This window comes from Choristoneura fumiferana, chromosome Z (genome assembly GCF_025370935.1).
Source record: "Choristoneura fumiferana chromosome Z, NRCan_CFum_1, whole genome shotgun sequence".
Taxonomy (NCBI): domain Eukaryota; kingdom Metazoa; phylum Arthropoda; class Insecta; order Lepidoptera; family Tortricidae; genus Choristoneura; species Choristoneura fumiferana.
Window position 1 is genome coordinate 25,061,279 of NC_133472.1, and position 19,110 is coordinate 25,080,388.

At 37.5% G+C, this 19,110-nt stretch overlaps 1 protein-coding gene across 3 annotated transcripts in view; it reads right to left on the minus strand.

Moving 5' to 3' along the window:
- Nucleotides 1-19,110, minus strand: part of LOC141432422 (ecdysone-induced protein 78C-like) — a 50,878-nt gene that overhangs the window by 12,644 nt on the left and 19,124 nt on the right. For 2 of the 3 annotated variants that reach the window (XM_074093985.1, XM_074093979.1), the window contains 4 exons: nt 6,538-6,659; nt 6,089-6,230; nt 4,868-5,140; nt 10-188 (listed from right to left, as the gene is read on the minus strand). In XM_074093985.1, the coding sequence (XP_073950086.1) occupies nt 10-188; nt 4,868-5,140; nt 6,089-6,230; nt 6,538-6,659 (716 nt within the window). Of the gene's footprint in view, nt 1-9; nt 189-4,867; nt 5,141-6,088; nt 6,231-6,383; nt 6,470-6,537; nt 6,660-19,110 lie in introns of those variants that run through there. The other variant, XM_074093994.1, reaches the window with a different exon arrangement.

Sequence of the window (19,110 nt, forward strand, 5' to 3'; positions counted from 1 at the left end):
GGTAGTTACCTTGATGAGTATGAGCTGGTCATCCTGCGGCAAGTTGTGGAAGCCGGGCAGCCGCTTGGCGAACTCCACCACCTGCTGCACGGCGGGCGTCATGCGCAGCGCCACGTGGTGCCACAGCACGGAGCGCACGTCCGTCGCCCGGTCCGTCGTCGACGACGCCGCCTCCTCGCCGCCGCTGCCTAAACATTCACAACAACGTACTTATACATGCTGTTAAAAATCCTGTACTACAAGTTAACCCACATTTAGGCTACTGGCCTTACAAATAAAGTAAATAGTTACGATCTTGACAGGTTTTTTTTTTGAAAAATAATTTTACGAATAGGTAAATATTAGCTTAAAAATATACAAAATGCGGGTTCCGATACATTTTCAAAAAAATATTTTTTATACATAAGTAAGTATGCTTTAAATTGGTAGGTACCTACGCACAATAAGTGGCAATTAGAATAATGAAACAAATACGAATTGTAGCCATAGTTCTGTCGGAGTACAACAATAAGCAACAATGATTGAACAAAAAAGCTTCATAACTGTCATAGGGTAAAGGCACCAGAAGTCAGCCTTTTAACGGAAATTTCAAGTTTGAACCTTTGTTATTTCTACAGGGTAGGGCAGACAATAAAATGTACTACCCAGTTTGGTTCATTATTTACTTGTGTTTTAAAACAAACAATGAACTAACAAAAAAACTTCTTTCATAATTTTATATTTCGTTTTAAACACAAAATAGCACTTATTCCCAGTAATCAGCCACTAAAATCTAATAATCAGCCTCTGTGTACCCAGTAATCAGCCTAGCCACTTATTAATTAAAGCGACCTCAAAATTGTGTACCTAATTATGTACCTGTTGTTGAAAAGTGAACTATTACCAAGCGTCGGTAAACTTATATCCAAGACAATATCCATTACCATTACCTACGTTTTCACAATTTGTCTTAATTTGTAAGTCCATTGAGGCCTCTGATGCAGCAGCATATGTAATTAGGGGCAACCTCTTTGCCTCAAACTCGACTTTTGACAATGAAGGCGCCACGCCTCCTACTATCCCGAGGAGTGAACACTCCATGCCAGAAATTCGCTTTTCCCAGCGGGTAGTACGGCGGGAGCTGCTTTCTTTGGATGTTAATAAGTCGAGTGGGCCGGATGGCATACCAGCATTGGTGTTAAAACGGTATGCTCCTGAGCTGTGTCCTATATTAACGCGCCTTTTCGAGCTTTCCTATACTGAAAGAAGAGTTCTGTCCTCGTGGAAGACTGCAAATGTGCACCCTGTGCCAAAAACAGGCGACAGATCGGACCCGGCAAATAACAGGCCAATTGAAATAACTTCCCTTCTCTCCAAGCTGATGGAACCTGTCATTAACATCCAGCTCCTCGGGTACCTAGAGGATCGCGATTTCATTAGGGATCGCCAGTACAGTACGGTTTTCGAAGCGGTCGCTCGGCTGGCGATCTTCTGGTGTATCTGATTCATCGTTGGGCACAAGCCATTGAGAGTCAAGGTGAGGCATTGGCTGTAAGCCTAGATATGACAAAGGTGTTTGACTCGGTCTGGCACCGTGGTCTTCTTTCGAAGCTACCATCTTACGGACTTCCCGAGGGATTGTGCGAATGGATCGCCAGCTTTTTGTCTGGCAGATGCATAAGAGCCGTCGTTGCTCCAGTGACACGTGCATAAATGCTGGCGTTCCACAAGGTTCTTTGCTATTCCCGACGCTGTTTCTGATGCATATCAATGATATGCTGTCAATCGATGGCGTTCATTGTTATGCGGATGATAGTACCGGAGAGGCGTATTACACGGGGAGAACAAACATCCCTCGTTCCGTAGTGGAGGAGGGTCGGAGTAAACTTGTGTCTGAAATTAAGAGCACTCTAGCCAAAATCTCTGATTGGGGACGAGTTAATTTAGTCCGCTTTAACCCCACGAAGACACAAGTTTGCGCATTCACCGCTAAGAAAACCCCCTTCGCTGTAACTCCGCAGTTTCAGAACACAGCTCTGGACTTGGCTCAAAGTATTGAGATCCTTGGTGTTGATACCTCAAGCGATGTGCAGTACCGCAGTCATCTGGATAGCAAAGCAAAGCTGGCGTCTAAGGACCTCGGTGTGCTCAATAGGGCGAAGCGCTACTTCACCCCGAGGCAAAGGCTGCTGCTCTATAAAGTGCAAAACAGGCCCCACATGGAGTACTGCTCTCACCTATGGGCAGGCGCACCACGATACCAGCTAAGTCCACTTGACTCGGTACAGAAACGCGCAGTTAAGATTGTCGACGATCCCAAACTTACAGGCGGTTTAGAGCCGTTGAGTTTCAGAAGAGACTTCGCCTCTCTTTGCGTGTTCTACCGCCTTTATAACGGGCTGTGTTCTGAAGAAGTTTTTGACATGATGCCTTCAGCAACTTTCTACCATCGCACCGCCCGCCATAGACAGGGAGTTCATCCCCACATTTTGGAGTCACAACGGTCGCGTACCGTTCGGTTCAAAAGGTGTTTTCTACATAGAACACTTAGATTGTGGAATGAACTTCCTGTCGTGGTTTTCCCAGCGAGTTAAAAAGGTTTATGCAGGGTCGGCAACGTGCGAGTGATACTTCGGTTGTTGCAAGCGTTCCTAGGCGGCAGTAATTGCTTAACATCAGGCAGGCCGCATGCCTGTTTTCCACTAACGTGGTATAAACGGAAAAAAAAGGAACGGCTGAACACTGGCGCCACAAAAACCTAGTAGTCAGCCATATAAAAAAATATTTTGAAATACGGCCGACTACTGGGTTTTTCTCAAAATTGTGTAGGGAACGTTAAATTCCATTTGACTATTTAAATTTAACGGTTTTAATGGACTACTCTTGTTAAGATATGAGAAATATGTGTTTTACCCAGAAGTCAGCCCCAGCAGGCTGAGCATTGGATGTCGTATAAAAAAATAGTATCCAGTATCCAGCCTCCTAAATTTTTATGTAAATCAGCGATAATTTAGTTCAATATTGATGAAATTTAATAGATAAACTAGTAATTAACACACACATGCAGAAAATCAGTCACTTTTAACGTAATGACATAACTTTTCTTACCTTTTTCGTAAACACTATTTGCTGTTGAAAAAATGGCGGACATGGCACTACCACTCAAGTCGACTGACAGTACTTGTTTAAATGAGTTTGATTCTACCCGTTGCCCACTTACCGCACCAATCACGTGATGCACTGACGAATGAGGAATCAAAGCATCTTTTCAACCACTCGTGATTGGTTAAATCGAAAAATATCGCTATTTATGAGCAAATAAAGACGCAAAAGGCTGACTACAGGATCCTGGCTGGGCACTGGTGCCTTTACCCTACTTTGACTAAGAATTAATTTAATTACGCGCAAAGGCTAATAACGACAAATACGTTACCTTCCCTAGCGAAAAATACCGCTTCAGCTTATAATGTTACAATACGCAAAATGTACACTAAGTACACGCATAATGTGAAAACAGTCAATAGTACATAGGCAAAATTTACACCATGATAAATGTACATCATGACAAATGTACAGTAGCAGATTGTACAAACAATTAAATGTACATATGATAATTATACAATATGCAAAATGCACTCCACTTGAAAGTGGCAAAATGGGCCAAGTTAGAATGATGTGATTGTATGTACATTACGGAAAAATAGCAATGCGCAAAATGTACCTACATGCTTTGTAGTGTGGCAAACGAAAGTTGAACCTCGTAGTTATTTGATTGGCAACACTTTGCCTCTATGTGTGTCATCACAGACTCACAGACAGACACATAGGTACACATGTCAAACCTGTAATACCCTCTTTTTGCGTCGGGGTTTTGGTAAACTGGCGTTTTCAAAAAAAGTGTACCCTTTCTTTTTTTGAAATTTTGGAAAAAATATGGTTTTTCCTACTCAGAGTCAAGATCACAATCGATTCCGATAGTTTAAATAAAAAAATGTCCCAAAAAAATTACAGTTTTGCGACTTCTTTTCATACACTCAGTATGGGCGTGACAAAACTGACTCATAAAATTTTGTATGAAAAACTGGAGTAAATTTTTTTAACGATCGGAATCGATTGTGCTCTTGATTCTGAGTAAGAAAAACCAGTTTTTTTCCAAAATTTAAATATAACGGAATGGATACACTTTTTTTAAAAACGTCCAAACCGTGCTCAGGTCAGTACCTACTTGTACTTGTACTTTTTACATTTTGTACGTTTGGCGATTCAGCATTTTGCTTTTGTCATATTTTGCGGATTGTGCATTTTGCGTTATAATGTGCTTTCAGCGTAAGTACATTTTGCGTACTGTACATTTCGTGTACTGTACGTCTGTCATGATGTAGACTTTGCGTATGTACATTTTGACTGTTTACACACTATGCGTGTAGTGAACATTTTGCGTATTGTGTATTATCAAAGTGTACATTATCAGCTGAAGCGAAAAATACTAATTTGGCCATATGGTGATTGAGCACATTTCTTCATTTACCTTTATTTATTTAGATATATAGATTACATAGCCTAAACTGTGATAAATTGACAATATTTGGTGCACTATAAGCGTTCAAATACAAAATAAATGATTTTGATACAACAGTAATTATTAAGCAGTCTTATGCGATAGCACTCTGACTGAAATGGTACAGATGCGTCTCGTTTATCAAATCAACCTAATAACCTTAAGTAGGCAGATACTTCTAAAATAAAAGATGTACCTACCTACCTACCACTAATTGGGGATCACTGTTATAGTCGATTAGTAGCAACTAGGGAGAGACATTTAAAGTAAATGTCTAAAAGTAGGTACGTAACCTACTCTTACATTAAAGCAAAAGCAAGCACACGTCACCTTCGTTGTCGGAGTCATCGATTTGCAGCAGGATGGCGCGGCGCGGCAGCGAGCCCCGCAGCTCCTCGGTGTAGGTGTTGTTGCAGCGATGGGCCGCCGTCACGGTCTTGGTCAGTTCCCTGGACACGTCGTGCCGCACACTTTCAGACTCCATGTCTTCCTTGTTTGCCAGGGGAACGGCTCCCGATACGGTCAGATTTCTGGCCAGGTCAGGCATGCTATCAGTGCTTACCGCTTCCTTGGTCCTTTTCGGTACTCTGCCGTACCTAACAGCTGAGGAGTGAGCTCACATTAAAAACAAAAGCGAAGTTAATGCGATAAAACTGCTTAGAAGCCGAATGATGGTTACAAAATTTACTGCAAAAAAAAATGCGTGTTTGATATGTTGATAAGTGCCTAGTTATCACAGAGTAATGTTGCGGACCGAAGACGGTGGTTTTTTGCCACAGCAAAGAGCTTGTGTATTTACTATGCTTTAGTCTGATGATAATAATTTAATTATTTCAAATTAATTGTAAGTATTTAGGCAGGTACGGAGGTCATACCTATTTTCTGATTTTAAGAAAATGGACGGAAGCAGACGATTCGTACCGACGCAAGATGCAACGTATCTACGGTTCTATTAGAGCTCAAGCACAAGCCTGCTCTTTTTACCCGACTGTCCGAAGTAGGATTATGTTTTTTTTATAAATAAGTCGGCGTGTTGACATCGACATCCATGTACAACCTTCAACCAAAAAAGTGGTCTATCAAATTTTAAACAAGTTCCTATCAAATGAATATGCTAAAGTCGAACTTTCAAGTTGATAGACACGTCTATTGGCATTATTGTTTTATGACATGAAAACGATTATCAACTTTACGCTCATTTGCGACAAAACTGTGACATCTGTAAAATCGCAACTTTGGAGATAGCACAGTTTTGTCGCAAAGAAGTGTTTAGGGTGGTAGACCACATATTTTTGCTAATGGTACCTGTACGTTAGATAGGTACATGTTGATATGTGTGTGACGATACCTATATCATCAATCACATCAATTTAAATAAGAAAAAAGATAATACATTGGGCATTCAAAAGCGGACACTGAATACACTTTTATAAAACAAGAAATAAATAATTACTAACGGAAGTCGCACTTTGTAGGATATCGATAAACTTAATCAAATTTTAAGATTAAACATACTTCATAAAAAAATCAATGCAACTCAGTTTAACTCACAATCTCTGCTCATGCCGACAGCGAGGCACTTTTTGAAGCGGCAGAACTGGCAGCGGTTCCTGTTCAGCCTTATTACAAGGCACCTTCCGTCGCGCAGGCAGCGGTATTCAATTTGTTTTTGAATACTTCGGCGAAAGAAACCCTGTGAACAAAAGTTCAAGGTACTTTTCTATCCCCAAACAACTTCCCAAATGTATCTGACCTAAGGGGACGGTAGGAAGCCTATAAAAATTAGTCACTCGAAAGCTACCCTGTTTTGTCCAATCCATTAAAATGTAAAAATTTGATTACTTACCTCCATAATAAGTAATAGATACGTAATCTTTTTTTTATATTGTACCCGTTGAGCAAGACAACAATATTATAACGCATAGGGTAGTACTACTTATATAGACCCGAATGAGGCATCTCACGGAGGGGAGGCAGAGCAAAAATGACTGTCGGCTTACCTTGCAGCCTTCACAGGAGGTGACGCCGTAGTGGTAGCCAGATGCTTTATCACCGCACACTCGACAAGGTACCGCCGCCTTGCCGCTGCCTGCGCTTGCGCTATCCGCGGCGTACCTGACCACTGACAAATTGTAGGATATCAGCAAGAGCATATACAACAGTTTATTAATGAACGACAGAGATCGCTTGAAAGAAAGAAGAAACTCGCATCTCTTTTTAGAGCTTGCTATAGGTCTCGACTCGTGGTGATGAAAGACGCATATGACTCTCGTGCACGCAAGTTACATTATATAGATACAATAGATCTAAAGTTGCAAGGCACTTCAATTACATATAACAATCTATTAATATTCCAACAAAAGAGAGTGTCGTAGTCTTAAGATACTTATACTGTACCTACTTACTTCCAAACTTTTATCTTGAGCATCAAATTTCAGTCTACCTACTTAGACAAAAGGATACATTAATGCTGTGCTTTTAAATCTACAAGATGTTTTTTTGGATTCCGTATTTGTACAAGGATCTGTATTGCTATTTTTTGTGGGTATTTTTTTTCAAGGCAGAAGTGGTTGCGATTAGGGGAATTTGGACTGTTACATTCTGGTTACTTCTCCTTTTTGGGCATTTCTATCTACCGTTGTATGTACCCTGAGTTTATCTCTCCGATTTCAACAAAATTTGGGATGTAGGTGGTATAAATACTCAGCCCATGATTCCGAACTGTAAAAAAAGGGTCTCCAGATGTGTCCCCAAAATATTGTTTGAATGTATCCGTTTTGTTACGAAAATTATTATGAAATGGATATGAAAATAAATATTCTGTGAATATTTCAAGCAACTACCTGATGCCGTTATTAATATCGAGCAAAAACGGCAAAAATAAAATCACGTTTGTTGTATGGGAGCCTCCCTTAAATATTTATTTTATTCTGTTTTTAGTATTTGTTGTTATAGCGGCAACAGAAATACATCATTTACGAAAATTTCAACTGTCTAGCTATCACGGTTCATGAGATACAGCCTAGTGACAGACAGACAGACGGACAGTGGAGTCTTAGTAATAGGGTCCCGTTTTTATTACCCTTTCGACACAGAACTCTAAAAAGGTCTTTAATCGAGGGCACTTCACACACATTTTTCAGCTCCATTTCCTAAAAACAACACCCGACCCGCGCGAATCGCGAGGCACTTTTTGGTTAGATTGATATTTTTAAATTCGTAATAACTTTTGAATGGAATGTTCGATTTTAATAATTCAAAAAGTAATCTACAGGTATTGAAACTATCTTGAATATGAAACTATTTATTTGGATAAGGATATTAATTTTTTTGTTTTATCGTCAATAGTTTCCACAGCGCATGCGATGAAACATGTTTTATGGCAACTTTTTTACACTTTGAGGCACATTATTGAAGTTTTAGTACGGAACCCAAATTTTTTTTGGTATTAAATATTATAGCTATATATAAATGGAATAATTTAGCATTCTAATAGTGAAAGAGTTGTTAAAATCGGTCCAGTAGTTTTTTCGTAACAAACATCCAAAAATCCAAATCTTTCCTCTTTACTATATTAGTATAGAGTATAGAGTATAGATATAGAAGTATAGATATAGATAGTATATAGTATAGATAATATTAGTATAAATTATTAGTATGGACTTTCAAACAACATTGCCTGGCCATGGCCAGCAATAAAGTGTGTCTTTTGTTTTGTTTCACTGGGTTTTTTATTTTATTGTTTTTTCTACTAATTTACTGTAATCTGTGATTTACTGAATCACGAACAGTAATATAACAGCATACATAACAAGATTCTGGAAAAGTCTATAATTGTCTATTCCCCATAACAGCAGTGTATCGTAATGTTGCTAAAACGATACTGCAACCACTTACTCTTTTTAGGGTTCTGCGAAGAAGCTTGCGTCAGTTAGCTTCAATACCCATCGTGTAGCCGTCGATATTAATCGTTGCTTAAATACAAAAGGGCTACATGTAAAAAAAAATGTTTTTCAATCGCAATAATTGCATTTTAAATGCTATTTAACGTGCAACTTTATTGCAATAAAATTAAAAAAAAATGATTTGTGGGCCTTTTGTATTTAAGCAAATTATATTTAAGTCAAATGAATCTAATATTAATAAAGTTCCACAATAATGAAGACGAAAATGACACTTATTTAATACAATAATAATTGATTGACACTTCGGCTGCCGTCGTACTCGTATTCCGATTGAGATCCGACTTTTCTCGAGGGAAATACATTATTCACTATAGGTATCTGTATATTGATAATTTCAAAATTAGCAAGTAAAAAGCAATGCGGAGGGATGTAGACTCTCTCTGTATATTGTATCGCATGTATCATGGGGAGTGTTCAGATAAATTATTCGGATTTTTTCCTGACGCTTTCTTTCATTGCCGTACTTCGCGCAGCCGTCAGGAATTTCATTTTCACCAATGATTGATGATGATTGGCAATCTAGCACTTTCCGCTTTAAGCGAAACTTTTATCCACTCATGACTAAAATATGGAACCAGCTTTCTCGGAGAGTGTTTCCAGAGCGGTACAGCATAGGGATCTTTAAAAAACGAGCTTATCAGTCTCACAAAGGGCCGGCAACGACCCTGTGTTACCCCTCGTGTTGGCAGGTGTCCATGGGCGGCGGTGATGCTTCCCATCAGGTGATCCTCATGCTTATTTTCCCCCTCTTATATATAAAAAAAAAAACAATTGAGCTAAGACACATAACATTACCCACTGCTAGCGATCGAATTATAAATACGATAGTTTGTGAGTATGTGTGTGTAAGCTTGTTACTCCTTCACGCTAAAACGGCTGGACGGATTTCGAGGAAATTTTGGTATGTAGAAAGCTGGACGTCTGGAATAACACATAGGCTACTTTTGTCCCGATATTCCCACGGGACAGGGAAATCTCTAAATAATAACTACTGGGCTTAGAGTAATGAAATCAAATATGACATGGTTTTAATGCAACGCGTCAATAAAAACCACGATGTAATTTTTGGAAATTCCCACGGGAATCTTATGAATAAAAATATTTTTGACAGTTTGTATGGCTTTGGGTCAACATGACGCTGTAGTATAGGTACTGTAAAAATGTAAAGACTGTAGCTCCAACCTCTTGGCGATAAAACCTGCGTGAAAGACGGACGGACTGACACGTCAGTGAGATCAATAGTTCAGTTTGAACTCTTTGGGTGTGGAACCTAAAAAACGTTTCATGAACATGGTCTTTCCTGTTATACGTTAAATCTGCCTATGGAAATGCAGTTTTTAACCGTGAAATCCCGTGAATTAGTGAAATCGGATGGAAAATGAAATGGCTTCTTGACCTCTAATCTACAATAATGAAGAAAAATGAGTACCTAGTCTATTGACGTAATTGTTTCGCATATTCTTTTGGCAAAATGATCATAATACAGAATGTAGTTTGCGCACTATTTTGTAAGTTAGAATACTAAGTACTTTCGCATAAAAGGCTGAATATTCGTGTAGCCGATCATCTTATTGCATGATCTATTAATATAAACTTAATAGGTTGGGTACGCCATTATCTGTTGCCAGAGTACCTAAGTTTTATCGTACAGTACGATAGTACTTAGTTCTAAACCAGAGGCCGTGATAAGCTCGCCCTTGTACATCTCTTTATCTTGTTAACTGTTATTTTCATTTGTTTTATGTACAAAAAAAAGTTATAAATACCAAACAATACTATAAAAAATATGTAAAACAATCTTAAAACCCGACTTCTTGATTAGTTTTATTATTTTAAGTTTTATCAAGAGTAAAAACAATTAAAACCATCAGAATTTCTTGGCCTCACTCGGTGAAACTGCGGGCGGCTTCGGTTTTTAACCGGCTTCAAAAAAGGAGGAGGTTCTATGTTCCAATGTTTGTATTTTTTAATAGCTCTCTTTAGACCCTCCACATAAAATATACTATTTTACTCCGCAGGTGACGATTCCGCCGAGAAAAGAGATGCACGATGAGGTACTTTCTAGAATCCCTGAATTGCATCCGAAAGTCTAATATTGTAGATATATTTAAGCTAAACCAGTGTCTATTAAATAACAACTTACATAATGAGTCACGGTGCTTTCTTCCGCGAATGTTTTATCTTGCTCTAATCGCCCCGTGGAAACGAGTCCCAAGCTTAGGTTCACTTACTAACTCTGTGTAGGGTTGACCCTAATAAAGAAAAATTTTAACAAATAAGTAAAACCAACTCCAAAAAAAAATGGAACCGACTACAAAAACCTTGAAAATATTTTTTCACCTCACTAGCTCGAAAAAGCTGTCTTTATCCTTCGAAATCTGCGTGGAAAGTCGCTTTTTATCCTCTTGGCTGGAAAGAGTTTTTGAAATTCGAACGTTATCGTGAATGGGTGCCGCCTTGAGAATAGGCACATATCGACTACTTACTTTCACAACCTCGTATCTGGCCACAATATTGCTTTAGAATCATCTTTATGGTAAATAAGACAGTGTTGATTTGTGGTATACATTTCGAGTAGATACGAGGTTGAGGAAGTAAGCGTTGCATATTGACGTGTTCACAAAGAAAGTTCTTCATACATTTTTGAATTCATATTTAAATCTGTTATTTTATTCTTATTACTAAACATTTATTTAGTAATAATATAGCTCATTTCAGTTTACTGAAATTATTCCGAATGCATCTATAAGTAATTACAAAAAAAATACAGATCAAACAAGAAGAAAATGGGATATCAAATGATGAAAAGGGATTCGGAAACCCGAGAAAAAAAAGCACAATGACACGTTCTGAAACGTGGTTTGTCATTATTAATTCATTAATATAAATGCGTTAGTGTTTTCATTCTTGTTATTAGATAAGTATTGTTGTTATATTTTAATAATATCAAAAAAATAGATAACATTTATTTACATTTTGTTCTATTACATAAGTTTTTTCGTCTTTATTCACAAAAAATAATGACAAATAGGTAGATAGATATGTGGTCAAATTCAGAACGCACCTACCGGAGGGAAAAAGGTCACCACCAATAAGGTGTATTACCAATTCTAGTACTTACCTAATAATTATTTTAATTTTAAGTAGGTTTAGCTACTTGCATAATTAAATGTAAAAATTACAGGCTAACTCATTTATCAACGTCCAACCCAAACCCTGGATCTAGAAAGCTGAACTTATACTTGGACTTCGAAATTCCCTCTTTTTATGGAGACAAGAACATGGATGTATTTTATATTACCATGGGATGAGAATTCTGCGATTTAGAAGAAGCCATTGGCATAAACTAGCTAGCATAACCTGAAACTGACTTATAAGTGCTCAATTTATTTTATTCCATCTACATTTTTCTCACTGTCGTGAGGTGAAAAATTGTGTGTTTCGCTCGGCTGTAAAGTTGTTTAGCATCTCGTGCCTTTGAAACCCTCGACTACGCTCAGGATTCTTCTTTTGAACCTCTCGCTTCGCTCGTGGTTCAATCCTAGAATCCTTCGCTTGCTCGGCTTTCAATATAAGCACTCGTGCCAAACAGTTACTTTCCAGCCTTGCATAACAAATAACTATTCTATGTACCTACCAGCTCGAAGTGCTGGCTCGTGCCTCAGCACGAGCCAGCAGGAGTGGAACAATAGTCGTCTACCTCACCTACATACTATGGGTTTCAATCCCTCCTGCTGGGTCGTGCTGAGTCACCGACATAGAAAAATATTTTCAAGGGTTTTGTAGTCGGTTCCATATTTATTTATTTTTTTGGTCGGTTTTACTTTTTTGTTAAAAGTTTTCTTTATTTCTCACTTTTTATTTATACTTTACATCTCACAAGGATTCCATTAAGCCCAAACACGACTTAGTATAACGTTGTTTTATAACAGAGTTTCATTGCCTACCTTCTGGCTTCAGCATCAGATCAGTTCTAAAGAATCATTAACTTAAAGTTTTTTCGTAGTCGCTTATCGCGTATCGCTAGGTATATTAATCATGATCGTTTATAGACGAGCGAGCATTACTTAGCTTTGACGAGATCCATTGGTCATCTACGGTCTTCTTCAACAGGTCCAGGTTACCAAATGATACTTTCTGAATGTAAATGCTCAGCAAATCGCCATAGGTGTGCCTATGAAATTTGAAGTTTGACTTGGTGACAATGGGACCACCTCAGAAAAATACTCTTTCGAATAAAAAAAGAATTTTGAAAATTGGTCCACAATTGACTGAGTATTTGATGAACATACATAAAAAAATACAAACATTGGAACATAGAACCTCCTCCATTTTTGAAGTCGGTTAAATATACCTATTATTTCTTAAAATTGTAACAAAAATAACTACGTAATTTATAGGGTAAAAAATACTTAACGAATTTTGGTAATGATAGGAGGAAATACCGATAGGTAAGTAAGTATATTATGGTAATTATCATGTTTTAAGTAGATTTAGTTAACAAAGCTGTTCAAAAAATTCGCAACACTCAATACCTACATTCATGTTCGTTGTATCGAGAACCTTTGACTGCCTTTCCGTTAACAGTTGAAGCTAGTGGTAGGTACTGTACCTTATCTATTTATACCTACTTTTGTCAACCTACTGATACATAAAGTCCGGTTAGGAGTAAACAGATTTATTTTTTTTGGTTTTGATATCGCATAAGTAATTGGTATTTACATATAAATCAAATCAACAACCCTAACTTTTTCCCAAAGCAATGATTGCAGTTCAACAAACTGCGCGCGAGTCGATCATTGAACCTGCACTAACAGTTATGCCTATCTCCCTCTCGCAAGTAGAATAAAAGCCTTTCTTGTCTTTTGCTTACTCCTATACTTCTTTGGATAGAACTTCCATTGAAGGAATATTTCTTTGGAAAACTCGGGTCCCCTACAATGACTCTGCAATGTATTGTTAAACGTTCCTGCTTACTCGGGCAGGAACTTTCTGTCAGAGCGCTAGCTATTACTACAAATGTTATGTAAGTGTTTGATCGGTCTAGCTCAGCGTTTGGTTTTATGTTTTAATAAAAACTGTTTACTTTCACGCTTCGTACATATATGTATAGTCATAAGTTATGCACGCTGGACTGAACTCGTGACTTGATGTTTTGTAATGCACGTACCTATTACCTTGGCAGTCAGGCAGAGTCAGCTAGAATAACATGTAAGTATACTATCAAAAAACATAAATGTGAAATGAGAGCCAAGTTCAATATTTTTATGATATTATATATATATTTTTATGATACGTCGCCTTGGTTGTTGACTTCAACGACAAAAGAAGTGGGATCTACTCTTAAATGGGTGCCAAGTTCAATGGCCATTCCTGAAATTTATTTATAACAACATAAAATATTTTTAACAATTTAATTAAAATATAATTTCTTATTATAACTTAGCTAGTTCTCATTGTACGAATTATTAATAAGTACCTACTAAAACTGTCATGGAAGAGCCCTATGTTCGATGACTAGTTTCTACCGGCAAGCCAAATTTTTAGAAGAATAAAATAAGAACTTACAGCTTCAGAATTTGCAAAGGCTACGTATATTATAATTCGTATACGAAAACTAGCCAAGTAGCCTTAGGCTTCAATATATTATCCTAAGTTATAAGAAGATTTTTTTTTATTTTAAATTGTTATAAAATATTTTATGTTGGTATACGAATTTGGTACCCATTTAGATCTCTATTCTTTGTCGTTGAATTCAACAACCAAGGCGACGTGTAGGTATATCATAATATTGAACTTGGCTCTCACTTTCATTTCAAATTCGTAATTCGAGTAATACAATAGAGTTGTAAGCGTTCCAAATTTCACGTCAATTCGACCACTGGAAGTGTATGGCTTCTACGATTTGATATGAGACAACAGGTGAAACTAAATAAAATCTTGTAAAAAAATCTGTGTAAATAAGTACTACCAGAAATTACTAATTTTACATTAGCCCTAGAATTAACTAGTTGACAATATTAAGCTGTAATTTTCTGTTAATTAATCTCAGGTTCTTTTATTTTAATAATATATGTCCTTAAATACTAACACTAGAATAAGTTTTAAATGTATTAAGTATCTTTTGTTTTGTTTGTTTAATTACTAACACACTATGGATACTCTGTTTGTCCGAAATTAAGAATTTGAGTTTAATCTTATCTCAAATTCCACATATTTTTTAATAATTTTGAATAGTATTATGTATTTAATATATATTTATTTACACTAGAGTAGGGCTCATCATCCCAGCCTATTTACGTCCCACATGAATTTCGAAAAACTCAGAGGTGCGGGTAGTAGGCTTACCAGATGCAAAATACAAAACTCCGGAGAATAAGCCTGATTTCCGTCAAAAAATCCTGAGAATTTGCTGCAATATCAGATTACTTTTCCCAACGTAATTTACAATAAAAAGTCAGTTATTATTATCATTGACATCTATATACACAGATCTCGATGGTAATAGGTAGAGTCATTCACGATGACGCGTGCCGTGGTTCTTATTACAATGTCATTAATGGCTAATTTTGACAAAATCACGCGTCTTCGTGTATGGCAGTAGGTATATTATTATAAGTATTGACATTATCGGGAAGCCATGTGGGCGTCATGTTCTATCCACGTGGGTCACGCGACGCACATTGACTTTGTTACTTTTTAATAAAATGATGTAAAAATAATCCTCTATTTAGTTGAAAACTAAAAATCCTGAGATTTCCAAAATCCGGCCGGAATCCTGAGATATGGTAACCCTACACTAGACTGATGATAATTAACGTTACATAAATCTCATAGAGGAGTACGCTTCTTATCACTTTTGTCAGCCGTTTTAAGCCAACAGGCAAAAGGCGTAAAATGGTCAAGAGAGATCGGCTGAGATTGGAAGAGGCTAAGATTTAAACAACAAAGGTGCAATATCACGGACGTCTTTATCAGAGGCTTACAGCCATTGCATAACGTTTGCGGTCAACGACACCCTCCCCCTCCCCGGCCCTCCGCGGACCCCCTCTAGCCCCTCTCACTAGTCCGCGATCTCCCACCGTGTCTATCTGCGAGTATTGCTGGCTCGATTGCTTTCGTGCGGATTTGCAATGCTACTGTATGGATTAACTATACTTAATGTTAAAATTAAAATCCACCATAACGTCATTAAGCGTGTTGTGATGTTTAATTTTTCTAAATTTCACATCAGAATGGAGCTATGTTTTTTCTAAAGATGTGTGTAGTACCTATGTACTTTGAATGTAATTTAATTTTTATCTCAAAAATTAACATTAATATATCTTTCATTGTCCCTTCACGCTGTAAGTTCAAATCTAATGCAAATCGGGCTTCGATTGCAATTTTATCATGCGCAAACTACATGAACTTATCACTAAGTACGCAAAGGAATATAAATAACTAAGTGTACAACTCATAAGAAATGTATGGAAGTAGATTAATTTGTAAGAAACTAAGGTGCGAAATTAAATGTTTTGCCTGCAATAGATAAACGAAGCGAGTCAATAATTAAAATACCTAACGGGATTCACCTCGCGATCCCTCAACACGTCGCGTAAGTAAAGAATTTGTAGCAGAATTATCATCTTTGCTTGATATCAAAAAACCGGACAAGTGTTTGGTGAGGCGGAGACGAGCCGAGCGGAGAGGAGACATGTAGGGATCGACCACTTCTAACACGTCTGATGATAATATGTCGGGCCACGCGCAGTGTACTGTTCTATGCGCGTGTAGGTACATGGGATAAGTTCACCTTTATACTACGTCTGACGAACGTTGACAATAGTCATATAATATGTTAATTTCATGTATTTTTGTGTACGGTAAACTGCAAAAATAAGTAGGTATGTATTCGAACCACTCAGAAATACGGACTTATTGCATCGGAATGTTCGGAATAAGAGTCTGTGGAAATTGTTTTTCTTACAACAAAGAGTTTTACAATGCATTTAAAGAACTTCGTTATTTTTTACGCTCACGGTTTACGTTGGGAGGGGGAGGGGGACACCTGACTAAAAAATTAGTACTTTCAAGCTTAGTTAAGAGTCTGCAAACGGATACCTTAAATCGAAAAATGATATGGGTTTACATAAGAAAAAAAGAATCATTCTACTTTTACATTAGGGAACGGTACCCTAAAATACTTTTCAGAAATTTTATTTTACTACATTATCCGCGTGGTTTAATTACAACTTCCCAGGTGGCACTAACAGTCTCTAAGCTCATCCGCGGGCAGATGGACGGACGAATTGACAAACAGACAGACGAACAGATTTGGCTCTAAAAATGGTAAAACTACCTGTATTATGAGTTCATTTACACGGGGAATTTTATACATTTGTGTATTATTTATGGACTGGCCGAGTTATTCTAATTCTACCATATAAAAAGGGGGGGGGGGGGAGATACGAGTAGGCAGGTGAAAAATATTTTACGATTATTTCTCATACCTACCAAATATACAAAAAAATCGATAGAAACCGTTTTGGAAAAGTGCGACCACAAACACCGTGACAAGAGATTTTTATATATTTACTAGCTGTTGCCCGCGACTCCGTCCGCGTAGAAGTATGAAAAATAGTTTACACCCTATTCTCAGACATTCTCAGACCGACCGAATATACTTACACAAAAAAAATCATAAAAATTGGTCAAACCGTTTCGATGGAGTTTGGTCACAAACATTTTTGACCCAAGAATTTTAGATTTTATGTATATTAGAAGATTTGAATATGTGTGGATAGGTAGTGCAGCAATACTTAAACGTCCAAGAGCTCATAAGGTGCTCGTGAACCCTAAGCAAGCTGACATAAATCAAAAACGTGGAATTTTGCAGTAAAACATTTTTTTATTTAAAAATTTAACAGCCGCACTTTATATATAAAAGAAAAACACACAAATAACTATAAAAACACAAAAAATAAACAAATTTTGGGATCACACGTTCATTTACACGGAGCTGTTAGTGAATTAGGTACGTAAGAAAATTATAATTGGTACGGTTATGAAAAAAAGGTTAATCAGCCGCAAGCCAAATAAAACCCAATAACAATGTAGAAAGCGCTTTTGTAAAGGCCTTTTTTTGAATTTTGAAAAGGAAATCATCCCCTAAAAACCTATACAAAAGACAATATTAAAAGCTAAGGTAATCCCTGGTATGATGGGCCTGATTAGTTGTAAGCTAGTACTAATGACTAGGTACATGTATGTATTCATCGGGTACCAACCTAAAATCTATGAGAGCGAAAAAAACTATAATAACGTTTGTCTTTCATATACGATATTAGCAAAACATTCTAAAGATAGGGATGATTAGGTTATTCAAACTCTTTTTAACCAATTTCACTACGAAACGGTATGCTCTTCTGAACCTCCACGCCAACGGATCCCACGGAGCAGTAGACGTCACACGCTCCAGTCTCCCGAGATTAAACGTGCGGATAATAACCACATGGCGACACCCATCACGAGTAGGTGGTAGATCAGGATGTGAGTAGGGGTATAGGTAGAACTGAAAAGAGAATTTTAATTAGCCCACAACAAGGAAAAGACCCAAACTAACACGACCCTAGACAACCACGGAATCAAAACTTACCCGATGAAAATCGGCAGTATCGGAGAAATCGTTAAAACGCCCCGTCACAAGGGCGTGCAGAAGAAAAGCAGCGGGCAAACGCTTAACATCTTGCGGCACCAGCCGGCCACACACAATTGGTAAAATCACTTGTACTGACACTGGTATCAATCACTACACCAAAGGAAAAACTGGTTGCAGAATATTTTTTAAATCAAAATTCCAACTCAGACGAGAGCTCTGCGCTATCCAACATTTGATCTAAGAATCGAGGCCAAAAACAAAAACATCAGTCGAACCAACGAATCAAAGAATTTAATTTTCAAATTTCAAAACAGAAACCAAATGTCTAACATAAAAGAGTTAACTGCCAGCACACAACCGGCCAGTAAAAATACTTGGAAAATGACCAAAAAGTATGCAACAAGCAACTCGCATGCAGCGTTGTAATGCTGCAGTAGATACTACCTATTGCAAATTGGATTTTGTTTCAAGAAAGTTAAGTAGGTGCTAGTGGATAAGTACATATGCGATAGGAGACACTAGGTCAGGATAATGTTACTACTGATCTGACCAAAAATCCTACTGGTGTGGCCGCTCATTCACTTAGGCTGTATATAATATTAGTGATATCTGTACATTACACCTATCGCAGTTCGTCTCGACTTCTTGAAATCCTCCGCCTCAGTCAATATTCCATGTAGTCAAATCGATGATCACCATGATAGTTTTTTTTTGTGTGTCACGGCAGGAATCAAATAAATGCTGTCGAATGAGTGATTACCATTGTCTAATTGGAAACCCCTACCTAACCGCCACATACCCACATGGCATTATTGTCTGAAGAATCCTTATATATTATTTATTTGTCAACAAAGAGATAAACAAGAGAACGTCTCTTGTGCTAGTACTTAATTTAATTTAAGTTTAGTCTCGGTGGCGGCAGCGAGAAAGATCTTCCGTTCAAGAACAGTGTGAACTGTGGAACCAGT